The 27,520-nt window shown below is 38.0% G+C and overlaps 1 protein-coding gene across 1 annotated transcript in view; it reads right to left on the reverse strand.

Annotated features, from left to right (window-relative positions):
* Positions 1-27,520, reverse strand: part of CCDC141 (coiled-coil domain containing 141) — a 211,299-nt gene extending 183,779 nt beyond the window's left edge. Inside the window, exons 1-3 of the mRNA XM_053598213.1 lie at positions 27,495-27,520; positions 26,214-26,446; positions 23,788-23,910 (exon numbers count right to left, since the gene is read on the reverse strand). Of these exons, the coding sequence (XP_053454188.1) occupies positions 23,788-23,910; positions 26,214-26,315 (225 nt within the window). The 5' untranslated portion in view covers positions 26,316-26,446; positions 27,495-27,520. The remainder of the gene's footprint in view (positions 1-23,787; positions 23,911-26,213; positions 26,447-27,494) is intronic.

The raw sequence follows: 27,520 nt of genomic DNA on the forward strand, positions 1-27,520 counted from the left end.
AAAGTTATAAAGTGTGTAAGATGTGAGCCTGGAGTAACTAATTGGCCATCCTACCAACCATGTATATCAGAGCTTGTTCAAGAGCTGGGGAGAAAGAATCTTAATGACATTACTAGTATTCCTAGATTCAGCCTACTTAGATGTGCACCCGATTCTCCCACATCTTTCATGTTTCTCACAACTGAATTTACTTATTAAATACATGAAACAAATCAAAATCACAAAATCACCTTTGTTTATGATTTGAGAGTTAGCAAAATATTTGTGTCTGATAAACGTCATTATAGAGCTGCCTTAAAATGCATGCTCCCCTGACACATGGTTTTTTGAACACAGTGAACTGTCTATTCATGAAGATCAACTCTGTTTCCACAGCATCCACTTTCTGGATGCACATTCAGCACCTCAGAATGCCTAAATAAGACTTGTATTGGAAGCAGTTGGGAGTCAGAAATAAAAGACTTTAAATGTTTTTAATATCTAACAAAAATATTGGTTTTGACATGTATAGTGAAATGTCAAATAATAATTATGCAGTAATGCCATCTCTTCTTTTACCAAGCAAAAAGATAAAATGTTTCATAACACTTTCAAAATAAACATTATGGGATAACTGTCAAATTTAGCTTCAAATTATTTTTTTCCTATTTCCATTATTTAATATATGCCTTGGATTAACTATCATTATTATCCCTACCTGTGATCACTTGGATTCTCTGTCACAATCACACAGTGATGATAATTGATTCAGGAAGACTACCAGAGAATACATTTTCTTAGTTTAGCCCATAAAATCCCAGGATGACAGTGTTCACAAGGTGACTGATATCATCTCCTATATACCATTATCTTGTCTGGAGCAGATACTCTATCAAAGTGTCTCGGCAATGATTAAAAAATTAAAATTTACAGAATTGCTGACAAGTCTGAATAAATAGCTGGGCTTTAGGCTATCTGCATCATTTATCGTAATAAATTGATATTTCTAGAAGGTTTTAGCCAAACAAGAATACAAAACCATACTGCTGCCTTACTGTTAAGCTTTGCTAACTTCTGAGTTAAGCCACGCTCATTTGTTTATCAAATATTTGGGCCAGGTGCCTGACTTTGCAAAACTTTCTCCAAGGACACTAAGAGACATTTGACATGGTAGGTTAGCCAGGCAGGCTGATATGATAAACATGTTCCCACAGCATTTGCTAGTTGTCCTGGGCACTGCCCAGTTCTGACCCTTTGCAGCCACCTCTGCAGCTGGTGCTTCCTATCCTCCCTTCAGGACTCCAGGCACCCAAACCTTAGGCAGTGAACTGGCTGCACCATTGCCATCTAGAGGAGATTTTGGAAAATGCAGATTTCCAGGTCCCACTTGAGAGGATTCTAATTGAATAGGTTTGGAGAAAAAACTGGGAATCTCTGTTATTTCTTTTTTTAATTACTCCTTACTTGATTCTTTTTTTTATTTTTTTTTGGCCGAGGCTGGGTTTGAACCCGCCACCTCTGGCATATGGGACCAGCGCCCTACTCCTTGAGCCACAGGCGCCTCCCTCCTTACTTGATTCTAATGTACAACAATGTCTAGAAAGCACTGCTTCACATATTTGTTCTTCTGGGGCTAGAAAACAGGGCATCAACTTTTGGGTAAAATATTAGGGCATTTAAAAGCCTACTAGTTCCCAAAAATAATCCCTGTCCACTGTGTATCAGGGTACCTGAAAATTTCTCCCTTTACAGTTGTTCTTTTAATTTTAGGCACTTTACTGATAAAGTTCTGATAACACAGAATAATTCAGGTCATTCCCCTGCCTAACATTTGTCAATGATTATTCATCAACTGTAAGATAAAGAGAAACCTACTTTTTGTGTGTATCAGGTCTTCCATGTTCCAGCCGCTATCTACTTGTCCTGTCTTTCTTGTGACCCTGCCCCCACCCCTTCTCCTAGTGATGGTGCAACCTGCAAAACTATTGCCCTCCTAACGCTTCTCACTGGCTCAGTCCTATGGCCTTGATAGGTGCTTTTCCTGTTGGTCAAGCTGTCATCTCACCTCTTACATACATGGAAAGTAATCTTTTATGAAGACTCTCTGGAATCCCTTCTGTGCTCTCCTTTTCTCTATAACTGTATTTTGTATGGGTTTCTGCTGAAGCCCCTACGAATTTATTGGACTTAACTTGTTTAAATGGCTATTCTCTGATGTCTGAAATTTACTTTTAAATAAATTTTCTACCTCCCTAAAAATGTATACATATTTAGAGGGAAGGTGAGAAAGAGAAACAAAATATGGAACAATGTTAACAATTAGTAAATCTTGGAAAAGGATTTCCATGGGTTTGAAATTTTTTAAATAATAATTTTCAATGGTCCATCTATGTACAAGCTTCTAGAGCCCAGGAATTATGCCATATTGCCTGCGTCTAATCCAGCACCTAACTCATACCTTTAGAATGCTTTCAGCGAGTGTTGAATGAATCAGAGAGTGGGAGGACTAGCCTCAACATCTTGATACCTTTTTGATGCATGAACAACAAAGAACTGTTTTTTTTTTTCTTTAAGAATGAACTTACTTCTTATTCCACTGATTAATTTTTACCTGGTCTAAACCAGATGGAATTCTGGCTGAAGTTAAAAGGAGAGACTTGTCATTGTGACAAAGACTCAGGACTACAGCCAACTGGATTTTATAAGCTGCTGAGATTATATTTTTAAAGGTTGAAAGGTGATATGGTGAAGCTTGGGTTAATTGGTCCCCGAATAACTAGAAATATAAAATACATTCCCTATGTTGATTCCCATGTTTTGAGAATTTTTTTTCCTTTTTTTTTTTTTGTTAATAGGGGCAGGAGAAATTTTGCCCACATATAAAGATATATCCATCTATTCATTTGGAATTTCCATTTTCACACAACAAACATATTTGGAAATTATAATTATCAGATTTTATATTTTACCCCAATATTTTGAATGCTTTAATAATTATTAACAACAAAAACAAGGAATACCATGATTCAACTTTCTTCATGCCTAATTTTTTTTTTATCTACATCTAAATAACAGTTGACTTTCACAAAAAAAGAAAAATTAACTAGTTCTCTTTAGGTATAGATACCTACGTTAAGAAACCATTTTATTCTGTTGCACATTAGAGAAACCCACTTTCTACTTATGTGTTAATTTGGGAGAAAGATGTTTCCTAAGGATGTGAGTGAGGTGGGTGGTAATCTCCCCCTTGTTCTTTGAGAGTTAAGTGCCCTGGGTCCCCTAGCTCTGCAGTCTTTTCTATGCCCTGCCTTGGACCCTCATTTCCTGTCACCTGCAGTAGAATGTGATAAAGCCCCTCTCTTCATTTTGGTGCCATCTTTCACTGGAAGAAAGTGGCAATTGGAGTACACAAAATATAAAGAAAAATTAGACACAGTCTGAGGTGTAAAATAAACGTCAATCTATTTTAAGAATCTTAAAAACTCAAATTTTTCTTTACTTATAAAAAAAGATATTCTCAGATATATATATATATATATATATATATATATATATATAACAAATCCATTCTCAGGTTGAAGAAACCTTAGGGAAGTCAACAAATAAGACACTTAGATTAATTGACAGCAGTAGTAATAACATGTTTGTTGTTTTAAAGGTAGTTATTTAAAAGAAAAAATGCAATGCCCAGTTTACAGTGTAAGCAGACTTCATGTTGACAATGAGAAATGGGGCTTTTTAAGATGAACGGCCCATGAAAAATGACTTGCCTCCAGACTCAGGCAAGGGCAGCTTAATTTAAGTTTTCTTCTCCCACTTGGTTAGTCATTAAACTCGGGAAAGTATTTTGGAATTGGATCTGAGAAAAAGACATTCTGGCCAACATCATAAAGCTGGTTATTTAAAGAGATGCTAAAAGGCACTCCTTTTCCTTTGGTTCCAAAAGGATAGGAAATCAAGGCTGTTCTGCAATACTTGAAAAATGCAGCCTGTCTTTTTAAGTGTGGATTTGAAATCGCTGCTTTTAAGGATAGCATATTTTATGGACATTGCACTACCTCAGCTGCCACGCAGAGCACAAAAAGGATTATGGACTTTCTCTTCAGTAGAGCATTAAATGGTTCCCAGAATAGCAATTTTCTAAAAGACCAAATGCATGTGGCATATCCTGCATATATTTTTCTGACACTGGCGTCTATCTGTAACATAAACTGTGGGATGCAGTAGAGTCTCTAGTTTATAGAAATAACCTTAGTTTTACCACTAAATGAAGGTAATTAATTTAAGATACTTGAAAGCCAAGAATAAAATTTTTGGAAAATTTTGAGAATAGTAAATGGTTAGGCTCTATTATTTTTGTCAGTCTCCTGCAATAGCATCAAGAATTTGTTTTAGAAACTGTCATGTCTCCCTACCCGGAAACCGTGACCCTCAAGTCCCAATTCTAGTGCTGCCTCCTCCATGACACACTTCTGTCCACGCCAGCCCAAAGCAATTCCTTCTCTCTGTGAATTCCTTTCTTTCTTCCCACCTTTCTATGTGGTTGTTAACATTTCACTGAATAATAGTACAATTTGTTTGAGCAAGCTTTAAATTCTGTAGATTATAAGATAAGAGAATATGAGAATAAAGACTCACTTATTTTTATATTTCTGATAGGACAATAGGATATTTTTATATTCAAGACGAAGTTACTACAAAGGGTAAAGAGCAAAAAAGGTACAAATCTGGTCATCAAAATTTTTGCAAATAACTTCTTAAAAGCAAATTTTAAGAAACAAGAAATAAAAATCCAATTTCTATTCAATTGTAATTTCCTAGGAGTTAGACTGTGGCCTCTGGCCTCCCACAGCTCCAAGTTATGAGCATTGCATTTTGTCAAGTGCTAACCATCCTTTGAGGGTTCAAAAATATAATTCTGTCCACAGAGCCATCGCTACATTATAAGACAAAAGTCTCTTGAATCCCAACACTTAATACAAACCCAAATAGGTAATCTACGTTTCAAATATGTCTCCCTAGAGACTCCAGTAATTTATAAAATATATTCATGGTCTATACTACTGATAAGTGAAGCAGCTTCACATTTAAAAAACTAAATATCTGCCATAACCTTTCCTTTGTCAACGCAGAACATTAATGATGCAAGAGAAAAACTCATTCTGAAGACTTACCAACACCAGGCTCACTGTTGGATACTTAGATTGTTCACTTACTGCACACTTCTTTTTTTCTGGTGTCAGTAATTCCGGCTTAACTACATAATATTTATCTCATACAGAAAAGCTTTTAGTAGTGTTCAGATAGGCAAACCTACCCGTAAATCATTATATCTTTTCATTCTCTTTCTATCCTCTTTACTGCACATCTTGTCTCATATCACACATAAAATGATTATTGTACAGCAGGAGACTATGCTTTAATAATGAATACGGACTTTAAAAAGTTTAAACAATATAGCTCAAATACATCAGTATGGCTCTTAGTCTATTCTGCAGTGATGAGGACATCATTTAAAGAGTTAAAACAGTTTCTTATTCATTAGTAATAAAAACTTTCCTGCGATAACCATCACTTGGAATCCAAAAAGTTCCATAGAAAGGGTTTGCATGTTTCACATACAGGGAAATGTTTTTTTCTTCCATTTAGCCATAGGAGCTTTACAGCTAAAATCAAAAAGCATCGTTTGATCTAAATTTGTCCTTTCCCTTTCTGTCAGTTATGTGGCCCCAGTGGTGCTCAGTGCTCCTCTAGGCCTATCACACCACCCTGGGTAACTAGGGATCTGCACGCCAGCGTCCTTTGTGCTGGCACCGGGCCAAACTTCCACCTTGGAGACCACTGTCGGCTGTGAAGTGACAGCACTTTTCATGAGATCAGGTGTTATACTTCCAGTTGAGGCTTCAGTGCTCAGCTTGTGCCAGAAAGCCAGAGGATACAACGTAGTGGAAAGATCATGACAAACTAGATTTTAATCAAAGCATGAGTTCCAGCTTAGCCAGTTACTAGATCTGAGCAAATCCTTTAACCTCGCTGACGCTCAGCTCTCTGACCTTAAAAAGGATTCTGTACTCTACTAGTCCTTACGATGCAAGCCCAAGCTAAAATGAGAGGATGTATGTGAAAGAAGTCTCTAAAGTAAATACATATGCTACATATGTAAGGTTGATTATTTATAACCTAGTTGTTGTATTGGAACTCTGTGAAGATGTTTTAATGGTACCACCCAGTTCCCTGCAATGTTTATTATATATTTCTGCAGGTGTTGACATTTTCTGATGGCAGCTAGAATTAGCCATGAATGTTGATGGAACATATAAGCAAATATGTGATGTGATTTCAGGGTGAGGGAAACCCTGAAGTTCATGATCAATGCTTCACATGCTGGTCAATACCAAGAATTCTATTAGCAGAGAATATTTAATTTGAGGGTTTTAGTACTTTAAAAACATTGATATCATTCTCTTCATACTTTTAGGAAGCACCCAGATTTTGTATAAACCACGGACCAGAAAGTCTTTAGGACCAAGGGAGGTAGGACATGAGGAAAGTAGATCTTGGGGACAAATGTACCAGGATGGGAAAGTGCTCCTTCCACTACTTTATTTGAACAAACACTATGTCTTGATAATTTTAAAGGATGATTCTGTGGTGGTGGAATGTGTGGCATCAGAAACTGTGTGAAAGGGAAAGGCACAAATACGTGAGGACACGAGGACCTTCTAAGTGGCCCCCAAACCATATCAGCAATCAGACCTGCCGCTTACTGTGTAATTATATGCAACCAATGAGTCTGAGTTTTCACCTCTAGAAAACGGGTGCATTAGGGGCACTTTCTCATAATATCATTATGAAGACGGAATGAGCTGCTGCGTGTACAGCGCCTAGCACATTCCAGGCCTCCGTTCAGTTTTCCATAATACTGAGTAACTGTTAACATAATCCTCATCGTTAATAGTAACCAAAGTATAAGACAATCATAAGATAATAGAAAAGGTACTTTAGAAATTACATACTTTCTTTGCAAGAATTTTATGCCTTTATTTCACTATCAACACACGTTATACCTTCTTCTGTAAATCCTACTTAGTGAATTTAACTTTGAGTTTATACATACTGTATGCAGACAAGCATAAGGGATTTCCGGCTTCAAATATTTTTCTGATGAAAGAGAAATGAACACCCCACCACGTAACTCGGGCCTAATTGCACACGCCTGTTTGATGGTGTCTTTACCCTGCCATCCTTGCATGGGCTGCCCCTAATCCAGACTGGCACACAAATGACAGAACTAGATTTCTGGTCGGTCTCCAGTCTGAAATAGGAGCTGCAGCTAATGGGACTGCTGAAAACTCTGAGGGCCACAGCTGTCCTAAGGGGAAGTACCCTGTAACAGAAAGGCTGGAGCACAGCCTTCACTTCATTAAGAATCTGTGTGTCAACTCTTTACCTGTCAGCGGTCCTATGCTGAAACCAAGTGTGTCTAATATCAAATGGTTTTGTTGTCACTAGCAAATGTCAGCAATATAAACAATAACAGAAAGAGACCAAATTAAGAAAAACAACATTAAATTGAATCTGTGGAATTTTCGAGGCCCAGTCAATTTGTATTAAAAAATAAATAAAGGTTTTTTTCTTATGGGGTCGGGGCGATCACCTTTCAAACCAGAACCATTTATTAAAGGAAGATAAAAATCTGTTCATAATGAAAAATCTGGAAAACCTTTACCTAATTAAAATGTAAATAGAATCAGATATGTTATTCTCAATCTACAGCAAAATAATTGTCATTCAAGTAATAATTTCTTTTGTACAGGCCCAGTAAAAGATGGCATTGTAAAACAAATTTCAAATGCCTTCAAAAATTCTATAACATTACTTCTCAAAAAATGCGTTTTCTTAATTTTTTCATCTTGGATATTTGCACATGACTCTTGAATGTCTGTTCTGTGAAATGAGGTAAATAATTAGAAATAATCTCCAGGTACGTGGATTAGATTGTTAATAGTGATTTCTGCTGTTTTGAAGAGTCCTGTGTACCCTGGGATTTGTTTAGATTTCACTGCCTTTCTCTTAGAGTTCCGTGGCCTTTTATGTGACTGAAAAAACAGTGCAGGAGGCTTATCAGGAAGGCCCTTGTGTGTTTTACTGGGGAACCTGAACTCTACTGTGCTTGAACAAACAACAATAATAACAAAGCGAATGACACATTCCCTAAGACGTGATGAAAGCTAGAACATTAGTAAGTTTCTGTACCAAACAGAAAGATAAATAAATACAAGTCTTAAACTAACATCTGTTCACAGGATGAAGCCAAAGCAGAGGAAAGAGACAGCTGCTTCTGACTTGAGGAGCTAGCTCTCTGCCCACAGAATTTTTTCTATTACACCACTTAATTCCACAGCCCCACATTTCAAAGTTGACCTTAAATTCCACCTTCTTCATGAAACTACTCCAGTTAAATTAATTTCTCTTTCCCCCTGAACTTGTCTATAGGACTTCTATTATCAACATCTTTCATCTGGAGGCTTAATTAACCAGCTAGCGCCTTGATGTTGTGATTTCACTGTTATTTAATGCTTCATGCATCTACCAGAGTCATTTTGATCTTTATACATTACATGTTTCTGGAGGCCAACAATGCCCTTTTACATTTGTTTTGTGCCCTTTCCAGTGCCGAGTGTGGAGCAGGCATGTGGTAGACACAGAATGTAGCCTGATAGAGCAAAGGCATCCTGATGCTCAGGCGATGTGGTTCCTGTAAATCCTCTGAGATCCCCAGCTGCAACATTGACAAGAAATTTCTGAGAAAAAAAATTAGCTGAGTGTTGTGGCAAGTGCCTGTAGTCTTAGCTACTTGGGAGGCTGAGGCAAGAGGATTGCTTGCTTGAGCCCAAAAGTTTGAGGTTGCCGTGAGCTATGATGATGCCATGGCTCTGTCCCTAAATAAATAAACAAACCCATTCTTTTATGTTGATACAGATATCTTGATTTGGGCTCTAAAACTCTTACAACTAATTTAGACAAAAATTACCCAGTTAATAACCTAATATGCACCAGTGTAATCTCTGCTCAAAAGAAAGCTTACATTTTTATGAAAATGTAAGCAAACCAACATTAAAAGCAACGCTGACTGATGAGTAAGAGCCTTAGAGCTGCAGATGCCAAATGCAGATGGCTTTGCTGTACCCAGACAGCCTTATCTTATGGGGTCTGGCGAGTTGCCCTTTAACGGGTACCCAAGGAGATGTTGATGTAAATTCTTCATTAACTACATTATACAGACCACACTCATTCAAGGGACACTATACTATATCTATGCGGGGCTGGGTGCAAAGTCCAGAGGAAGCCCTGGGGAGAAAGATGGGCCTAAGCTGGGACCCGAGCCTAGGAGGCCACTGTAGCATTCTAAAACGAGGACATCAATAATTTACATGGAAACGCATCCTGTGGCTCAGTTAAAAGAAGAATAATGACACAAATCAGAAAAACTAATAGTATTAAAAATTTATCAGTTCCACCATGTTCTCTTGGGAGCTCAAATGTTCTACACATTAATAATTGAGTTGTCTTAAAACTCTCAGAACTGTTGTAAGAAGAGTAAAGAACGTGAATACCATTTAAATCATTGCCATTTTGTTTCTTTACCCATCTTACTTTTTTTCATGTTTCTTTTGCTGTTATTACACAGAGATTAACTGCTCCTGTGATTGTGTGATGGACACATGCATTCATTCATTCACTCCCTCATTTATTCAGCCATTCTGCAAACATTTATTGAACATAGAAACACAGTGCTAGACTCTAGGAATAGAAACATGTTCACAGACTAGCAAAGAAGATGAAAATGAAACTTGGGTCTTTCACGAAACACATACTGTATTAGAGGTAGGCAGACTGCCAGTTATGGAAGGTGTTCAAAGGAGGACATGGTCAGTAGCATACATGGGCACATGCCAGAAAGGTTTTAAGGAGCAATAACAATTTCACAGCTTATGGCAGCGTTCTCAAACACTTTGCTGCTTCCAGCACCATTCTATACTTCTTGAAATTTCTTTTCCCCAAACTTTTGTGATGGAACTCTGAATACTTTTATGTCTATTTTTCCATTTGTCCCTTTTCCCTTAGCGTCGATAGCACTTTAATGTGGTTGTTTAATGGGTATATTTCTTCAGATTCTGGCCAGAGTTTCTTACTCCTTATTGGGCATCAGAATGAGTACAAAGATTTTTAAAAACATACAGGCACCTGGCCATCCTTTGACTCTTTCAATTTAAGAATCCTATGTATGCTTTTTTAACTCCCAGGTGACTCTGATGGCAGCTAGGTTGACAGCCACCTGTGCAGGCTTTCCTTCTAATTGCTCCTTGTGAAGATTGCTCAATTTCACATCCCCTCTCACTGGAGTCCTGAACTGCCTAGAAAACAGTCATCAGACAGAGAACACTGGAGCAGGAAGTCACCATCACAGACTTCCCTATCAGGAAACCCTGAGATTAATTCTCCCATGACCATCTATAATCTCAAGGCTGGAAAGTTTCACTTTATCTGATGTTCCTCCAGTCTTTGGTCACCTGAGTAAGACCCTTCTGCTTTATAAATTTCCTCTCCCAAACTTTACAACTGCATCTCATGGAAATTCAGGTTCATAGCAAACTCTTCCCTAATACGCTCCATCTTTGAAGCAGGAGTTCATTTCCCTGAACTCTTACCTCTCTCATGGTAACACAACTTCCCCATCAGCATCACCCTCTCGCTTCAGATTTCTTGGAGGAATGGAATACTCTGGCTACTCCTGATTGTGCTCTTCACAGTTGTTGTTGAACAACTTCAACTTGATGTCCAGCATCACTGGTTCCCTAAAGCTACTCTAGCAAATGATATCAGTGATCTCCAATCTGTCAAAGTAAAGGGCATTCTGATTCAAAATGGTGCTACTTTGAAAATTATATAATACCAGTGGGATATCTGGGGTTTTATATCTTATAGGCTTTAAGGCTGCTTTGTTAACAATGATTTAAATCTTAGCTACATTTATACATGTAATACCCAGACCATGATTCTCTCTTTTCCAACCACAAAACTTTAAATAACAATGGAAACTGATAGAACATTCAAGTGATCAGATGTCATATTTTTTCAATAACATTTGCATCTCTGTTTTGTTTATTATTCAGAACTTAGGCCATCATGTACAACCATAAATGATAACTAGTCATATGTGAAATATTTACAAATAAATGGAGCAATAACCCTCCAAATTCGTAAGTTAGTTCATTTTTCCAATTTTGCTAATGGAAGCAGATTCTTGCTTTGTATTATATGTTCATCTCTCAAGTAACAAAATATAGAATCTTTAATGATCTGTTAACCAACATTAAGCAAAATTAACCAAGGCATATTAACAGAATCCTTTCAGCTATTTTTAGAATCTGAATTGCATTTGGCCTCCCATGTAATTATCATTATTAAGCAACATAATCATAATAATTCCATGGAACGGTATTTGAGCAATGGATGAAAAATGAAAAATAAATTAATTACATACAAAATTATTAATGAAATGTGCCATAATGCTTCCAGAATTTGTATCCAGAAAATTCACCATTTAATTACTGCCTTTTACTATCAGCCTTTCAGACTGGATTCATACAGGGTTTTCTTTTCATCATTTCAAAATGTTTATGTAATTCACTTGTTTTAAAGAAATTACTTTTTCAAGTAAAATCAATGCAATAGATAACTAACACATGTACAAACACATTTATATTCATATGTTTTAAAGTATTACACCAGGAAAAATATTCCTACTTACCCTATGACAATGTCTAATAACATTGCTTTATTATATTTATGCCATTAAAAATTTACTATGAAAAATAATTTTGGTGCCCCCAAAATAATATTTTGCCCCTGAAAAAAAATCTCATCTCACAGTTTTCCTTATCAGGCTCTGTGTACATTGGCTGTGTTATAAGCAGTCTTCTCCTCCTGAACCAAAAAAATTAACAAGCTATTTTCATTCCTAGAAGATTTAGTCTTCTTCATTCTCTAAATCTGCACTTTCCAACATGGAGGGCCGCTAGCCACTAGAAATGTGACTTGCTCCAGTTATGACATACTATGTGTGTAAGTATAAAGAATATCCCAGACTTTGAAGTCTTAGTATTAAAGCAAATTAAAATATCTCCTTAATAATTTTTGTAAATACTACCTACCAAGCAATAATATTTCTATACATATGTTGGGGTAAATTAAGCATATTATTAAATTACTTTCCCTTATTTCTTTTACTCTTCTTCCTATGTAGTTATGATAATTTATGGCTTTCGAGGAATTGGTTTATTTCATCTAACTTGTTGAATTGAGTTGTTCATAGCATTCCCTCATTGAACTTTATTTAATACTGTGGGATTTACAGTGATGCCCATCTTTCATGCCCAATATTGGTCATTTTTATCTTCTCTCTTTTTTTTTCATGTGTCATCTGGCTAGAGTCTTATCAATTTTACTGACCCTTTCAAAGAATCAGATTTTGATTTTATTGATTTTTCTCCATTTTTCTATTTTCAATTTCATTGATTTCTCTTTATTTTTTGCTTATTCTGCTTTCTGGTTTTAATTTACTCTTATATTTCTAGTTCTTTAAAAGAAAGGCTTAGATCATTAATTTGAGATATTTATACTTCTCTAATATAACTTATCTAAATTTATTCATGGGCTACTTAAAATTTTTAAATTACATATATAGCTTGCATTTGCTGCTTACATTACATATTTCCATTTATTGCTGATCTAAGAAGGGGAACACACTAACATAGTGCTTTCTTTTCAACACATTGATAAAATTTAATAGCCTATAGTATCACTGAATCTCACAGACTCAGAACACAGTTAGCAATAGCTTTGAGTGGTTTGGGTTTCTCTACAAGGTATCCCAGAGGTTACATATATAGAGAAAATGGGAAACTATAGCTAAATATGCCTTTATTTACAAAATTCTCATTACAAAATTTAACAAAATATTTACAAAATATTTCTTTGTGCATTGATATAGAAATATAAAAAATATAAAATGTAATATGAGCTTGTTGATTTCCTTATGTATAGTGACCTCTAGTATAGGACCTCCAATTATGGAAAAATTGGGGGCTTGGAGTTGGACCTTAAAGTGAAAAATATGTCTCATGAATGGAATTTGATAGCTTGTGGTTCTTCAGAGTTCCCTGTCTACTCACAAAGTGATTAGGCTTTCTTTTAAGAAATTCAGAGAGTCATCTACGTGACTATGGAGTTGAAGAGAGAGATTACTCTCGCCTTCTCTGTCTTCTCACTTCCCTGGTTTTATTCATGGCCTATAAGTTGTACCAGGGAAGCTCCCCCTTACTGGTCCTCATTCTCCTGTGCACTTCTCACCACTGCACCTATAGGGTCAGGCTGCTGTAGGATGGAGGGAGCAATGGTTTCTCATCTCTTGAAGGTTTAGGCATCTGCCTATTACCTCCAATTTCACTATCACCACTACTATTCTGGATGGCCTGGGCTGGGACAGAGACAACAGAAATACAAAAAGCAAAAAACAAAATCTGGGGATCTCCCTCTTCCTCCTAGACCTTGAAAATCCTCTTTTCTACTGCTCAGACCTGAAAGAAAGGGCTTTTCTAGAGCTTTTTCTGTCCACACCTGGTACCTAAATTATGGTGTTGATCAGCCTTTGAATCCAACTTGGGATATATTGGAGCGGAGATGAAACAAAAACACTGCTAGTTTGGTGGTATTTGGAATTCTGATCTCTTTTGTTACTCTACCTCCTAGCCCTTTTACTGCAGTATCTTCATCAAACATGCATTCCACTTAGTGTTTATAGCTGTGGGTGGAGGGTGTTCATTCCATCTCATTGGAAGTGGAACCAGTAAGAAAGACAAAGATTCTAATCTCACTCAAGCACCCAAGCTTCAAATATGTGGTAGGAAGAAGATGGAGAACATACAATATGGCTAATTTGGAGGATAGGTCTAACCACAAACTCCAAAGTTTGCTTTATTTCCCTGAAGACGAAAACCTAGATGAACTTATCCTGAGAATGATCAAGCCATGTTATTTATAAATCTCTAGTGTTTTACACATGTATACATTATTATGTATCTAAGACAAAGTCTACAGTTTAGAAAGGGTGCGTTCTGACAAAGGCTAATCAGGCTGGACTCACAACGGACATAAAACACACTGATGGACAAAGAAATCCCCCCACAGTAGGCTAAGTACAATCCTCCCTGCTCATGAATTTCACACCCATGGATTCAACCAACTGAGGACTGTAAATATTCAGAGAAAAAGACCAATAAAATATAACCATACAACAATAAAACTAATACAAATAGAAAACAGTATAGTATAACAACTATTTTCATACTGTTTGCTTTGTATTAAGTAATCTACAGATGATTGAAAGTATAGGGAAGGACATGTGTAGGTTATATGCAAATGCTACACCATTTTATATAAGGAATTTGAGAATCTATGAGTGTTCAAATATTCAGGGATCCTGAAACCAACCTCCCACAGATGTTGAGGGGTAACTAAACCACTTTTACCTTCTGGACAGAATTCCAAGGTATATTTTTATCCTAATGTGTAATCTAACTCAGCAGTGTTGAAGGTTGGGAGTGGGGGCAGGTAGATACTGCACACTACCTGTCTTTGTCACCCCTTATTTATGTTTCTTGTACTGTTGGAGTTTTTCTGTCAGTCCAAATCTCAGACCTAGAGTCTTTTTGCATTACTTTCCATTAAAAAAAATTGCTTATAGATTTATATTTTAAAGAAGGACTATTTTGTAAATAAGGAATGAATAGCTTGAAGATTACAGGCCCATGATCTCACAAATGCTAGCTGTGATCCTGACCTTTCACCCAGGTTTCGGATAGGAATGTATTTGGTGACATAACGCCCAATCAACACTGGCTTAAATACCTGACTATCTATGGCACAAAAAAGAAGGCTGGAGCTCAGCATTATGTTCCACAGTATGAAAAAAGCACTACCAACTTCTACATTTATTCCTATCATTAGCTACTTTACATTTCCAGTTAGGTTATTCCACAAAAAACATGTGAAAAATGCTCAATATTGGAGCAAAAACATCTTTATATCAATATCCCTACTAGTACCTTCATTGTATCCAGTGAGGCTGCTGAATCACAGGACCATGAGTATTTTCCATTTTATTGCTGTCCAGTTTCCAAATGGTTGTGTTAATTCAAAGTCTCACCCACAGCATTTCCTCACATTCTCACCATATTTAGATGTTACTGATATTTCAAATTCTCAATGGTGTCTTAGGCAAATAATGAAAGATCTTTTCATTATTATGATTTCATTTCCCAGGCCATTAGTGATGTGGATCAATTTTTAACATGCTTATTAGAGATTTTTATCTTCTGTGAATTGCCTCCTTTTTATTTATTTTATTGGTTTATTTGTATTTCTTATCAATATGAAGAATTATAACCCTTGGACTGCTATGTAAATTGCAAATATTTTTCTCCTTGTTCATTATTTGTCTTTTAAATTGGTCTGTGGTATCTGGAAAACTCTCATCTCCAGGACAGCTCAAATACCACTTTTTATGTCAAGTTTCCCCTGGTTTCCCTGGCAGAATTAGTCCCTCCTTCCATAATACACCAGTAATATTTTGTGCATATCTCTGTGCACTGAATTATAACTATAAGCATTTTCCTTTCAATCAAAAAACTGTATCAGAATGTAAGCCAAACAGTCTAAGATTAGAATAGACATACCTTTGAATCTGCTTTTATTCGTCCCTCAAGAAGTAAATCACCAGCAAACTGCAAAACCTTTGTTTTATAGAAACTCAGCTCCACTTCTCCATTGCCTCCCCGTAAACACTCCTGTCTTCTGCCTGATACTTTTCCTTCCTAAGTGCTGCCTTCAGGACCCCTAGGGGTCACCCGCAATGTTGCTGCTTTCTGTTCCAGTTAACTATTGCTAGGAAACAAACTACCCCAAATTCCCATGGCCTAAAATAACAACCACTTCTTTTGCTTATGATTGTTGATTTGGGCAGGGCTCAGTGAAAAGGCCTGTCTTTGCTCCACGCAAGCCAGCTGGGAAGCCAGCTAGTGTTGGAGAATCTACTTCCACACTTCCACGGCAGCTCCCTCACATAGCTGGCAAGGTGGTCAGCCGTTAGCTGAGATCTCAGCCAGTGCACCTGGGCCTCTCTACAGTGCTGCTTTACTTCCTCACAAATTGGGTAGGTTCCAAGTTTGCAGGAAGTAAAAGCAGCTAGTCTCCTGAGACCGGGACATGGAAGCTGGCACAGCATCCTCTATACTGTATTCTACTGGTCAAAGCCATCACAGACTCTCCGATTTTAAGGGAGGGACCTAGATCCCACTGCTCAATGGGAGGAGTTAGAGAATTAACAGCCATCTTTAAGCTACCAGAATCTTCCTGTGTACTGGGTCTTTGTAAAGTTGTCAAAAGAGTTGTCAGTATTTTCTATAACCAATCTATGCTCTGTTCCTTGCAGAAATGTGGCGATGCCTCTCTGTCTTGCCCACTCTGTGCTACTTGACGTCTGGCCACAAAACAATATAATGTGTGACTCATCTTTTCCACAGGCCCTTCAGCTTCTATTGAGGAGACAACCTTCATTGCTGAGCCAAGACAGGGCTGAAAGAGTGTCCTTTCCAAATTTTTACTCTTCGGTTGCTGTGCCTGCAATTTTTCTTCTTTCAGAATTCCTGCCCCTATAATAAATCAACTTGCATCAATACTTCATTGGTTACAGTCAGACTCTAAAGTCCTGTTTAGATTGAACTGGTAACAAATTATCTGTGATACTTGCAATATTATCTGCATGTGTGAGAAGCCTGTCATTATGACTCCCTAGACTCTCTTAAAACAACATCGTTTGACCTGGTGCCGTGGCTCAGGCCTATAATCCTAGCACTCTAGGAGGCCAAGGAAGGAGGATTATTTGAGCTCACGAATTTGAGACCAGCCTGAGCAAGAGCAAAGCCCTGTATCTACTAAAAATAGAAAAAATAGCTGGGTATTGAGGCAGATGACTGAGGTTGCTATGAGCTATGTTGACTCCATGGCACTCTACCCAGAGCAACGGAGTGAGATTCTGCCTCAAACAAACAAACAACAACAACAGCAAAAAAATCTCTAACCTCTCCATATAAAAATGATATTTCACAAGACTGTTCATGGCATTTTCCAAATCTAAAGAATGCTATTCGAATTTGTGCCCCTTGGATCAATCCACAACACCCTACTATTCCCTGGAACTAAAAGGCTAGGAAAGGGAACACCCTGTAATGTAGGAAAGTGGCAAGTCAGACAGGAAAACCACCAGGAAGTTTAGCTGTTTCATAGTTGTGAGAACACTATGCTTAAATGAGAAATTAAACTGCCTACTAATTCCCATTCCTGAGAACTCCTACATTATTCCTACCTCACAATTGCCCTCTTCAAAATGATCAGTGAAAAATAAGGCACGTGCTTTACATGTCTAGGACACAAAAAACAGTTCTACTTGAACCACAAATCAGCTACATGTTGGAATTTGGCAGGTGCCCGTTGATCTTACCCCTCTCCCTTCAGGACTCTGAATCGATTGAGAAATAAGACATCAGGGTCAGAGAGGCTTAAAAATATCTGCTTTTATTAATGGGAAAGCTGGATTGGAGGATGAAATTACTTGAATTTCTACTTTCTCTCCTTAAAACCTAGCCTTCAGGATCTGCCTGTGGAAAGACGCATATCCAGCTGCTCCAGGTGGGACTGTGTCCTGAGTCTGCCAGCCAGGTGAACAGACGTACAGAGAGAGAACTGCCAGCCCATGGGCCTGTGGGTCTGTGGAAAGGACCCTTGAGATGGAGTCACCAGGGTGGCTACTTCTTCCCCAGCCTCCCCAATCAAGCAACATAGGAAGTGTGGAGAGGAGTTGGGTAGAAGCCTCTTCCCCAATAGTTAGAATTCCCTAACTTGTGGGTCTGCATGAGCACAGGGAAAGAGAGAAAGTGAATCTACTATGTAAAGTAATCATATATCTGATAAGGGATTAGTATATAAATAATTCCTAGAACTCAAGAAGAACCAAAAAAACCACAACTTGCTTTAAAAGTGGTCAAAGGCCTTCAATAGACATTTGGCCAAAGAAGATATATAAATGACCAATGAAAATATGCACAATGTGATTCATCTTTAGGGAAATACAAATAAAAACCACAACAAAACACCACTTTACACCTAGTAGAATGAACATAATTTAAAAACAAACAAACACAAAATGACAAGTTTTGGCCAGGATGTGGGGAAATTGGAACACTTGTATATTGCTGGTAATGTGAAATGATACAGCTGCTGTGGAAAACATTTTGCTGTTTCCGCAAAAAGTTAAACACAAAAATACCATATGACTAGTGGCACCTGTGGCTTAGTGGGTAGGGCACCGGCCCCATATACCAAGGGTTGCAGGTTCAAACCCAGCCCCAGTCTAACTGCAACAAAAAAATAGCTGTAGCAAATAGTAGTGTGTTGGGCGCCTGTAGTCCCAGCTACTCAGGAGGCTGAGGCAAGAGAATCACCTAAGCCCAGGAGTTGGAGGTTGCTGTGAGCTGCGTAACGCCACAGCACTCTACCAGGGGCAATAAAGTGAGACTCTGCCTTTTATTTTATTTTATTTTTTTTTTTTTTTGTAGAGACAGAGTCTCACTGCACCGCCCTCGGGTAGAGTGCCGTGGCGTCACACGGCTCACAGCAACCTCTTAACTCTTGGGCTTACGCGATTCTCTTGCCTCAGCCTCCCGAGTAGCTGGGACTACAGGCGCCCGCCACAACGCCCGGCTATTTTTTGGTTGCAGTTTGGCCGGGGCTGGGTTTGAACCCGCCACCCTCGGCATATGGGGCTGGCGCCCTACTCACTGAGCCACAGGCGCCGCCCTCTGCCTTTTAATAATAAGAAAAAACCCAGAAACATATGATGTGGCCATTTTTCACTCTTGGATGTATATCCAAAAGAACTGAAAAATGGATGTTCCAACAGATAGTTGTACACAAATTTTATTATAGCATTATTCACAAGAGTCAAAAAGTGGAAACAACCCAAGTGTTCATAGACACTTGAATGGAAAAACAAAATGTGATATAGCATTACAATGGATTATTATACTTTATTCAAAGAGTAATAAATTCTGATACATACTGCAGTATGGGTGAATCTTGAAAATGTTATATGCTAAGCGAAATAAGACAGATACAAAAGGACCAAATGTTGTGTGATTCTATTTAGGGGTATCTAGAACAGACACTTCCTAAAGACAGAAAGTAGATTAGAGGTTACCAGTGGATGTAATAATAGAGTTATTGATAAATGGGTACAGAATTTTTATTTGGAGTGATGAGAAAGATTTGGAAATAGATAATGGTAATGGTTGCACAATATTGTGAATATAATTAATGCTACTGAATTATTATACATTAAAAATGATACATTAAATTATACATTTAAAAATAATGTCATGTTATATATATATTTTTTACCATTATAAAAAATATTTAAAATTCATTTTAGTAACTATTTCAGATTAACAGTAGAAAAATCTCACTATCTCTTACTTAAAAAAAAAATCTTTTTTTTTTTTTTTTTTGAGTTTTTGGCAGGGGCTGGGTTCAAACCTGCCACCCTCAGTATATGGGGTCGGAGCCCTACTCCCTGAGTCATGGGCACCACCCCTTAAGGAAAATCTTAGTAAGACTTTTAGTTTTGCTACTAGTATATTCTGTTTATAGAGCCTTTATTTCCATTCAGGAAACAGAAATTAGACAAAAATAAGCATTTATTGGGCTTAAGATTTAGTCAGAATCAGAAAACCAATAGACTTATGAGGGTCAAACTAGAGGTGAAATTTTCCAGTGTTGATACCCTAAACTGGGTCATTCTTCACTGAACGTTAATATCACCTCTCTGCAAATACAGGAGCTAGTTCCAGGAGGTGTTCTTAGTTTTTATAGTCATAATTCTTTCGAACAATAGTGATGTTGTGGAAAGACAGAGGTTGAAGAGAAAAATGTTCTCAGCAACATCCCTGAGGTATTTCTAACTTCTTTGCCCCACTTTTAACCACTTTGTGTCCCACCTGAGGGCTCATGTCAATAGTGGCCACAGGCGTGTCTTCTTCACCTGGCTTAAATCTACTTTTTCTTCTCTTTCCTGAATGCCTTCCTTCTCATTAGAAATAATTTGAACATGTTTTGGGAATTTCCTTTTAGAAGTTAAACTTTTTTCCACATCATTATATTTGCATCACTCCATGAAAATAGGGAAATATTTTTTCTCTGGACACTCCACTGAGGTTCAGTACATTGCTGAAGGGAAAATAAGATCTCCAGGGTATAAATATTACCAAAATTAGAGACACTCATAAAAATTCTATATTTTCAGAATTTTTCCCTTTAGTATAAATTACTAGGTTTTGAGATAATTTTCAATGGAAGGCAGAAAGTAGCATTTCCATGAAATAAACATTTAGTATATCAAATTACTTGGACACATTCATCATTAACATAATAATTATGCCACTTTTTCTTTGAAAATAAGCATGCACTTTCATGTATCATTTCATTTATCCCATAAATTTCTTTTCTCAGTATGTGAAGGTAACAGTTATTCCCCTAGGTTTTCAAATAAAGACCCTGAGACCTCAGAGACTGAATGTTGTGCCCAAACCAGAGTGGACTCAGCACTGAATCCCATACCCACCCAGTAATCCCTTCCACAGCATTCTTCTTCATCATTGGTACAAACTGTGGAACTCTGCACATAGGAAAAGGACTGGAAGGAACATTAAATATTAAATATTACTGGCTTATTGAACTACTAATGTCTTCATCCTTCGAAAGCTCATATTAAAGCCAACTTGGATCCAACAACTTTTTGCCTGGGGTTAACGTTGTGCTTTCCCTGACAGCATAATAACCAGTAAATTGGTTGAATTAGTGATCTTACCCATTTGCAAAATGGAATTAACATTTTTATTATTTTTAAAAATCTTCTGTCAGCAAATCTGAAATAGACTTCAAATTCTCCTTAACTCTTTTATACTAATAGCATTAGAATCAATTATTTCTGGAAGACACTGTCACTACTTAAATTTTCCTGGGCTTGGGCGGCTGGGTTGATAGTGGTGGGTAGGTAGGAAAGGATATGAGAGAGATGGACATTAAGAGGTTATGGCGAGAGGCCCAGATGAAGCCAAAGACCTTTTTATTTGAGACCTCATTTTTTTAGACCCATATGCAGGGAGGGAGCATAGCCCTATGATCCAATGGCACATTATGGTAAGATCCATAATAGATATGAAGCTTTGATTTGTCCCATCCCCTCATTAGGAAAAAAACTTTGAATTCTAAAGGACTTAAGTGCAAGTTCACAGCCTGAAGACTGGCATCAAAGGACATGTATTCTCTAGGACCACAAGTGACTTCTAAAGAGGATGAACCTGATTAACTGGAAAGCCCTTTTCTAGGAGAGCTCCTGCATAGATTTAGGTATGCAAATTTGAGCATGGGATTGGGGTGCTGAATTGTCCCCCTTACCTAAGAAGGCATTCTTCTTGGAGTTGTGGTCTTGACTAGAATAGAGATGGAGAAGAGAGGTAGCCAAGAGACCCAAACCATCGTGACACCCCTCCCCATACTTCATCAGTGGACCTGAAAATGCTGGCTGGGCATGAATTGTTAGTGAGAACCTGGGAAGAAATGTGGTTTCAAGTTCAGGTTAGCATCAGCAGAAAGGGTTGACAGGTGCGTACAAGGAAGCTAGAGACCAAAGGAAACATGACAAAGCAAACCTCTGGGAATGAGTAGGAACTGCAAGAAGTACTGAGTTTCCACAATTCGTGGAATTGTGGATTCAAGACAAGTTTGCACAGCGTTTTGTGTAGCAGGAAGATTTTGAGTTGTCAGCCAAATTGCATTAGCTTGTGGCACAGTTAGAATTAAACAATAAGTCTTTGTTCCTGGGTTAATGCTCTTTCATATAATGGTATTATTCTATATTCAAAAACTGTTCTTTGGACATTGTGGCAGTTAAAGAAAAATAAAATAATAAAAATAAAATAAAATAAAAAGATGTCCTGATGACCAGAGATTTCTCCTTGAAAGACCACCCAGAGCCCATAGCAAGAAGCTGTCAAAACAGGAAATAAATTCTGGATTCTAATGGCCCTTTTTTCAGTACTATTCTTTCTTCAGCTTCAGTTTGATTTGTCTAATTACTTTTACCATTGTCTAATCAGAAAACCACTTATATCAGTTACAGATCAGATCTGTCTCTAAATCTAGAATGCAAGTGTAAATTCTAGCCTAGAAATTCAAAGAAGCCAATAATATTCACATACTAAACACACAGAATATCCTAGTCATTGCAGGCCTTTGAGTCCTCATCAAACCTCTCTGATCTGAGTGAAGACATTTGTTTGCCTAAGAGGGCTGTTACTCACAGGGGTCCATTCTCAGAAGGGAATATCACTTGGGATCTGAAGCTCTACCTGATCCTGTCTTAACATTCTTAATAATTTTATCTTTGATTGTGTGTTGTGTAATTTTGTGTCCAATAGGACGACAAAGTCCTAGGGGATTAGAGCCTCGCTGCACTTGTGGTTCCACCTGCAGGGTATAGAGTCTGCTGTCCCGTCTGCTCCTCCACCTGGCTCAGTGGCTCAGTAACAGTTGCCACTTGTACTGGCTGGGCCAGGGCCAAGATTGAGAAGGGTGGTATCAGGCTCAGGCCCACCCAGTGTACTGAGTCCTGGGCAAGGCTGGGCACCTGTGAGAGTCTCTGCTCACCCCACACATATTCCTTTGCCTGAAGGAGCCAGATGTTAAATAGTGAACTTGATGAATCAAGAAAAGACTTCTTTCTGGTTTTTGAACCAGGGGTCCCTCATTTTCAATTTGCATTGGGCCCTACAAATTATGTGCTTGGCTCTGACCTTACCTTGCCCTTATCTGGCAATTTAAACTAATGTTATTTAGATTCTTAACTAAATGACCGTGACATATACGGGATAATAAGTCAAGATTTTCACCAAGAGTATTATTTGGTTTAAAGAACTCTCAATACAAAGCTCAGTAACTCAACAGGGGGAAAAAGTACTCTAAATTATTTTTACTAGCAAGGATTATTAGCAATAGAAAATTTGGATCTGTTGTTATGACTTGACAGTATATTTCATGAAATGGAGAAATTAGTTTTTTTTTTTTTTTTTTTTTACTGAGGCAGCTAGGAAAAAAATTACTTATTTCTCCACAGTGAAAATATTAGCACTCCATATTTTCTATCACATTAGGGAAAGTTTAAAAAAATCTTGTTACTTCTCTCTGATGCTAATGTTTGCTCATAAATAACTGTAGTGTTTTTCTCTTGTCTATCTGATACTATGTTAAGATAGTTAAATAGTGAACTAAAAAGCCAGTAACACCAGAGGAATCGAGGCCTGTAGGAAATAGCTTTGTATTTCTTTTTTTTTTTTTTGGCTGGGGCTGGGTTTGAACCCGCCACCTCCTGTACATGGGGCTGGTGCCCTACTCCTTTGAGCCACAGGCACCGCCCCTGTATTTCTTTCCTTTTTTTTTGCAGTTTTTGGCTGGGGCTGGGTTTGAACCCCCCACCTCCAGCATATGGGGCCAGGGCCCCACCCCTTTGAGCCACGGTGCTGCCCCTGTATTTCTTTTTAATTGTGTTTTTTTCTTCATATCTCAATATCTTACCTTGAGCTTCGCCAAAAGAAGTTCATGATCATGAAGAAGTTTTTTGGTTTCATCTTGACTGCTACCAATTTCTAGAAGATTTGGCTGTGATTCAGCCAATTGAAGTTGCACCCATTTGCCACACTAAAAATAAAAAGTGAAATAAAATGCACTTTTAGTTCCTCTTGTTCCTTCTTCTTTTCCCTTCTCCTTTTTACATACATTTAAAATTTCCAGTTATAAGGTAACCACATAACTCTTTCCATGAGATGGATCTTACTTAAACTGAACCATAACAGATGTAATATAAATCCATGCCCTGCCCTTTTCAGTATTCTTAGGATAAGTTTTTCCCTTAGTGTCTTGGATTTCAATTAAAAATTCCAAAATGAGAGATAAGTACAATAAATTATGTATTACTGAATATTACAAATTACAGAATAATTCACACAATTATACCCACTCTCATCCACAAACCTGAAATCCATCAAATAATGAAATTCCACTTGGGCAAGTACAACACAAACTTCATATGGGAAAGTTTTTGCAAATGCAAGTTATGCTAATTAGTGTTTTCTGGTTGAACCAGCCTTGGTTAGTCATCTGAATAAGCATCAGATGAAGCAATTTATTTTTATCTTATTTCAAAGATAAAACATAATATTTTCCAACCTTTTTTTGGTATTCAATAAAGCATATACTAAAATATTAATAAAATTAGATGCCTGTGACAACTGCCATTTGAATGCAGTGAGCATGTTTTCCACACTCAGGATATTCACTGCTCTAAGACATAATTCATCAGTGCATTTCCTGAGGAATTGCTTCACTAAGAAGCAACAACTGATTAAGCAAAAGAAACCACTAATAGGACGTGCATGTGGATATGAGAATGACTGAAGAAAGAGAAGTGAGAAAAATGTGTTTCTATGATAGAATATAATTAGTGCCCCGAGACAGTTAGGAAAGAAAACACTATAAACAGATATAGACGCTTCTAGGCCATCAAGATAGGCTTTCTACTTGAGTACCTGGGGGTGTATGTTATCTGGAAATGACAGTAAAGGGAGGTAATTGGGGAGGGGCAGTGAGGGAATATTCTTAGAAACATAATTCATTTAAAATAAGAATTTCCAGAGCAATTGTAGAGAGTTTTTTCCCTATCTTCCTCTAATTCTCTTATCTTTTATCCCCTAAATATTATTCCTCCTCCTGCTCTAAGAATATTTCATAGTTGCAGACAAGAAAAGCTAACTTTTTTAAAATAGTGAGTTAACGGATGAAATTTGCAGTTACCCAAAGCATCGGTGAGCTACATGCAAATACTCTGTTCTTGCTTGGTTTCTGCTTCCTTCCATATCAACCAGTGACTTTGGAAAGAGGAGAGTGTGAAGGAGGCTGCAGGGCCTGTTTATGTGGAAGGAGCCTCAACAGCACTGGGCAACCAACTTCGGTAGGAGCACTTTGCATTCTATCCTACAGTGAATCGTTTTACCCAATGTCAAATGCTGTGCTCCTGATATGAATTTTCACACTACCCATAAAATTCACAGTAATTAAGTTAAACAAGTCTTGTTCCTACTCTAGCAAAAGTCCAGAAACGCCATTCAGTTAAGCCTGGTGGGGTCCTGAAAGTAACTGGCTGTTTGTCTGCCAGGTTTCCCTTCATTGAACACTGGATTCCTTAGGTGGTAAATTGTCTAAAGCTCAAAGCTTAATGCTTCAGACATTTTTGCAGAGCATTTCTCTAGAGAATAAAATCATGAATATCTTCTTCAGCCTAACAATGCGTGGTCATCTTTGCACATATGCAAATTCCTGGACATAAAACATGCAGTAATCGGGAGCCCCAAGTGGCTTTGACTTCCTGCTGTTAAAAGCAAATCTGTCACAAGTCCTTTGCACCTTCCCTGGCAGGGTCTTCACTTCCCCAGGAGTGCAGCAAGGATGGAGTAGTGTCTTTAGAGTGTCAAAACCAGAGTCGTGGAGGGCGCCCCTTGTTAGTCTCCTCCTGTGCTCCCCTGTGCTCGGAACAGGGCCACTCCCTTCTGTGGGACCTGGCCCCTCCCGCCTCCATCACACCCACCCACTCTCAGAAATCAGCAGCATTACACAGTTCTGCTGGGCTCTCCAGCCTGGCAATCACAAACTTCTAATCACTCACGCCTTGCTTTTAAAGACCAAATTGAAAATCTATGGCAGAGTTTTCTTTTTTAAATCCAGCTGCTGTGGAGACTTCATGGCTGATTGAAAGGAAAGGGAAAGTGAGATTACCAGCTGAAACTTTGTGGTTTCTCTTAGTCGTATATTAACAAAAGCAGTGAGGGGACCTGCTGTGTTACCTTTGCTATGCTCTGTGCTGCCGATTCCACGCCATGTTCTTTAGGGCTGTGAACACCCAGCAAGGAGCCCATAGCCACACAGAAAGAAGCAAGTGGTTAGCTTACCTTTAGGACAGCTATAATGATTTTGGAGTCCCCAGCCTGCACAGCTACTGAACTGACAGTTGTTGTAGAAAACTCCACACCAGGACTTCCTTGGCTGGACATGGTCCTTTAGAACCGGAGTTTATCCTTTGGGCAGCCTCCGTGCAGTGGCGTGTCTGCTGGTCATTTCAGAAGGCAACCACTGGGGTTAGTTGGATTCATTCAGGGAAAGAGCTCAGCTCGCGATGATTACTCTGCCAAAAGGAAAGAACAGGAGGTTAAAAATAGACAACCCCATTGAGTTTATCACGAGAGAGACAGGAGAGACCGGGAGAGAATCGCCACACCCCTAGTATGGTAACACTAAGCGCCTGTTATTTTTACCATTATCTTAAATGGGAGGATAGCTCTTTCCTTATCAGCTGATGTTTGAAAGCAAATGGAAAAAAAAAAAAAAAAATTACATCCTGACAACCCAAATTAGTTTTTCCATTAAAACTATGCACAAATAACTACGGAAAATCATTGACCTGGATATCAATCTTTTCAAGATTTTTGAAGTTTCTCTCTTGCAAAGAAAACCAATAAAAATAATACTTTTCTAAAAAAAAGTTCTGGTATCTCTTTTATGGGGTTAAGTCACAAAATTGCTTGAAACACATTTTTAGATTATTCTGCTTTTCTAAAACTCACTGCCCTTTGCCAAATAAAGTTTATGTGAAATAGCCACCTTTTCTCAGAGCCTCAGATTTCTGAGAAACATTTTAAAAATATTTCAACTAGCATTTATCAATAGATACATATCATTTCAGGATTTCTTTGTTACTCTTCTCCATTTGCAAACTCAGGCAAGGACTAGAAAGGAAAACACTTTGCTGTTATCTTTTAACTGCAGCAAGAAAATGGATTTGGTTTGATTAAAGGCTAACACTATATATATCTTGCCACTTTTTCAAAAACAAAGAGGCTGGGCACGGTAGCTCAGCCTGTAATCCCAGCACTCTGGGAGGCTGAGGTGGGTGGATTGCTTGAGTTCAGGAGTGCAAAACCATCCAGAGCCAAATCAAGCCCCCATTTTTACTAAAAATAGAAAAACTAGCTGGGAGTTGTGGCAGGCTCCTGTAATCTTACCTACTCAGGAGGCTGAGGCAGGAGGATCTGTTGAGCCCAAGAGTTTGAGGTTGTGAGCTATGATGCCACCATGACACTCTACCCAGGACAACAGAGAGAGGCTCTATCTCAAAAAACCAAAACCCAAACAAAGAACAACACGGTACTTGAGGCTTCCCCCCCAACCCTCACCTCATATGCAGGAAAATGATAGCCGG

This window comes from Nycticebus coucang, chromosome 7 (assembly GCF_027406575.1).
Source record: "Nycticebus coucang isolate mNycCou1 chromosome 7, mNycCou1.pri, whole genome shotgun sequence".
NCBI classification, from domain to species: domain Eukaryota; kingdom Metazoa; phylum Chordata; class Mammalia; order Primates; family Lorisidae; genus Nycticebus; species Nycticebus coucang.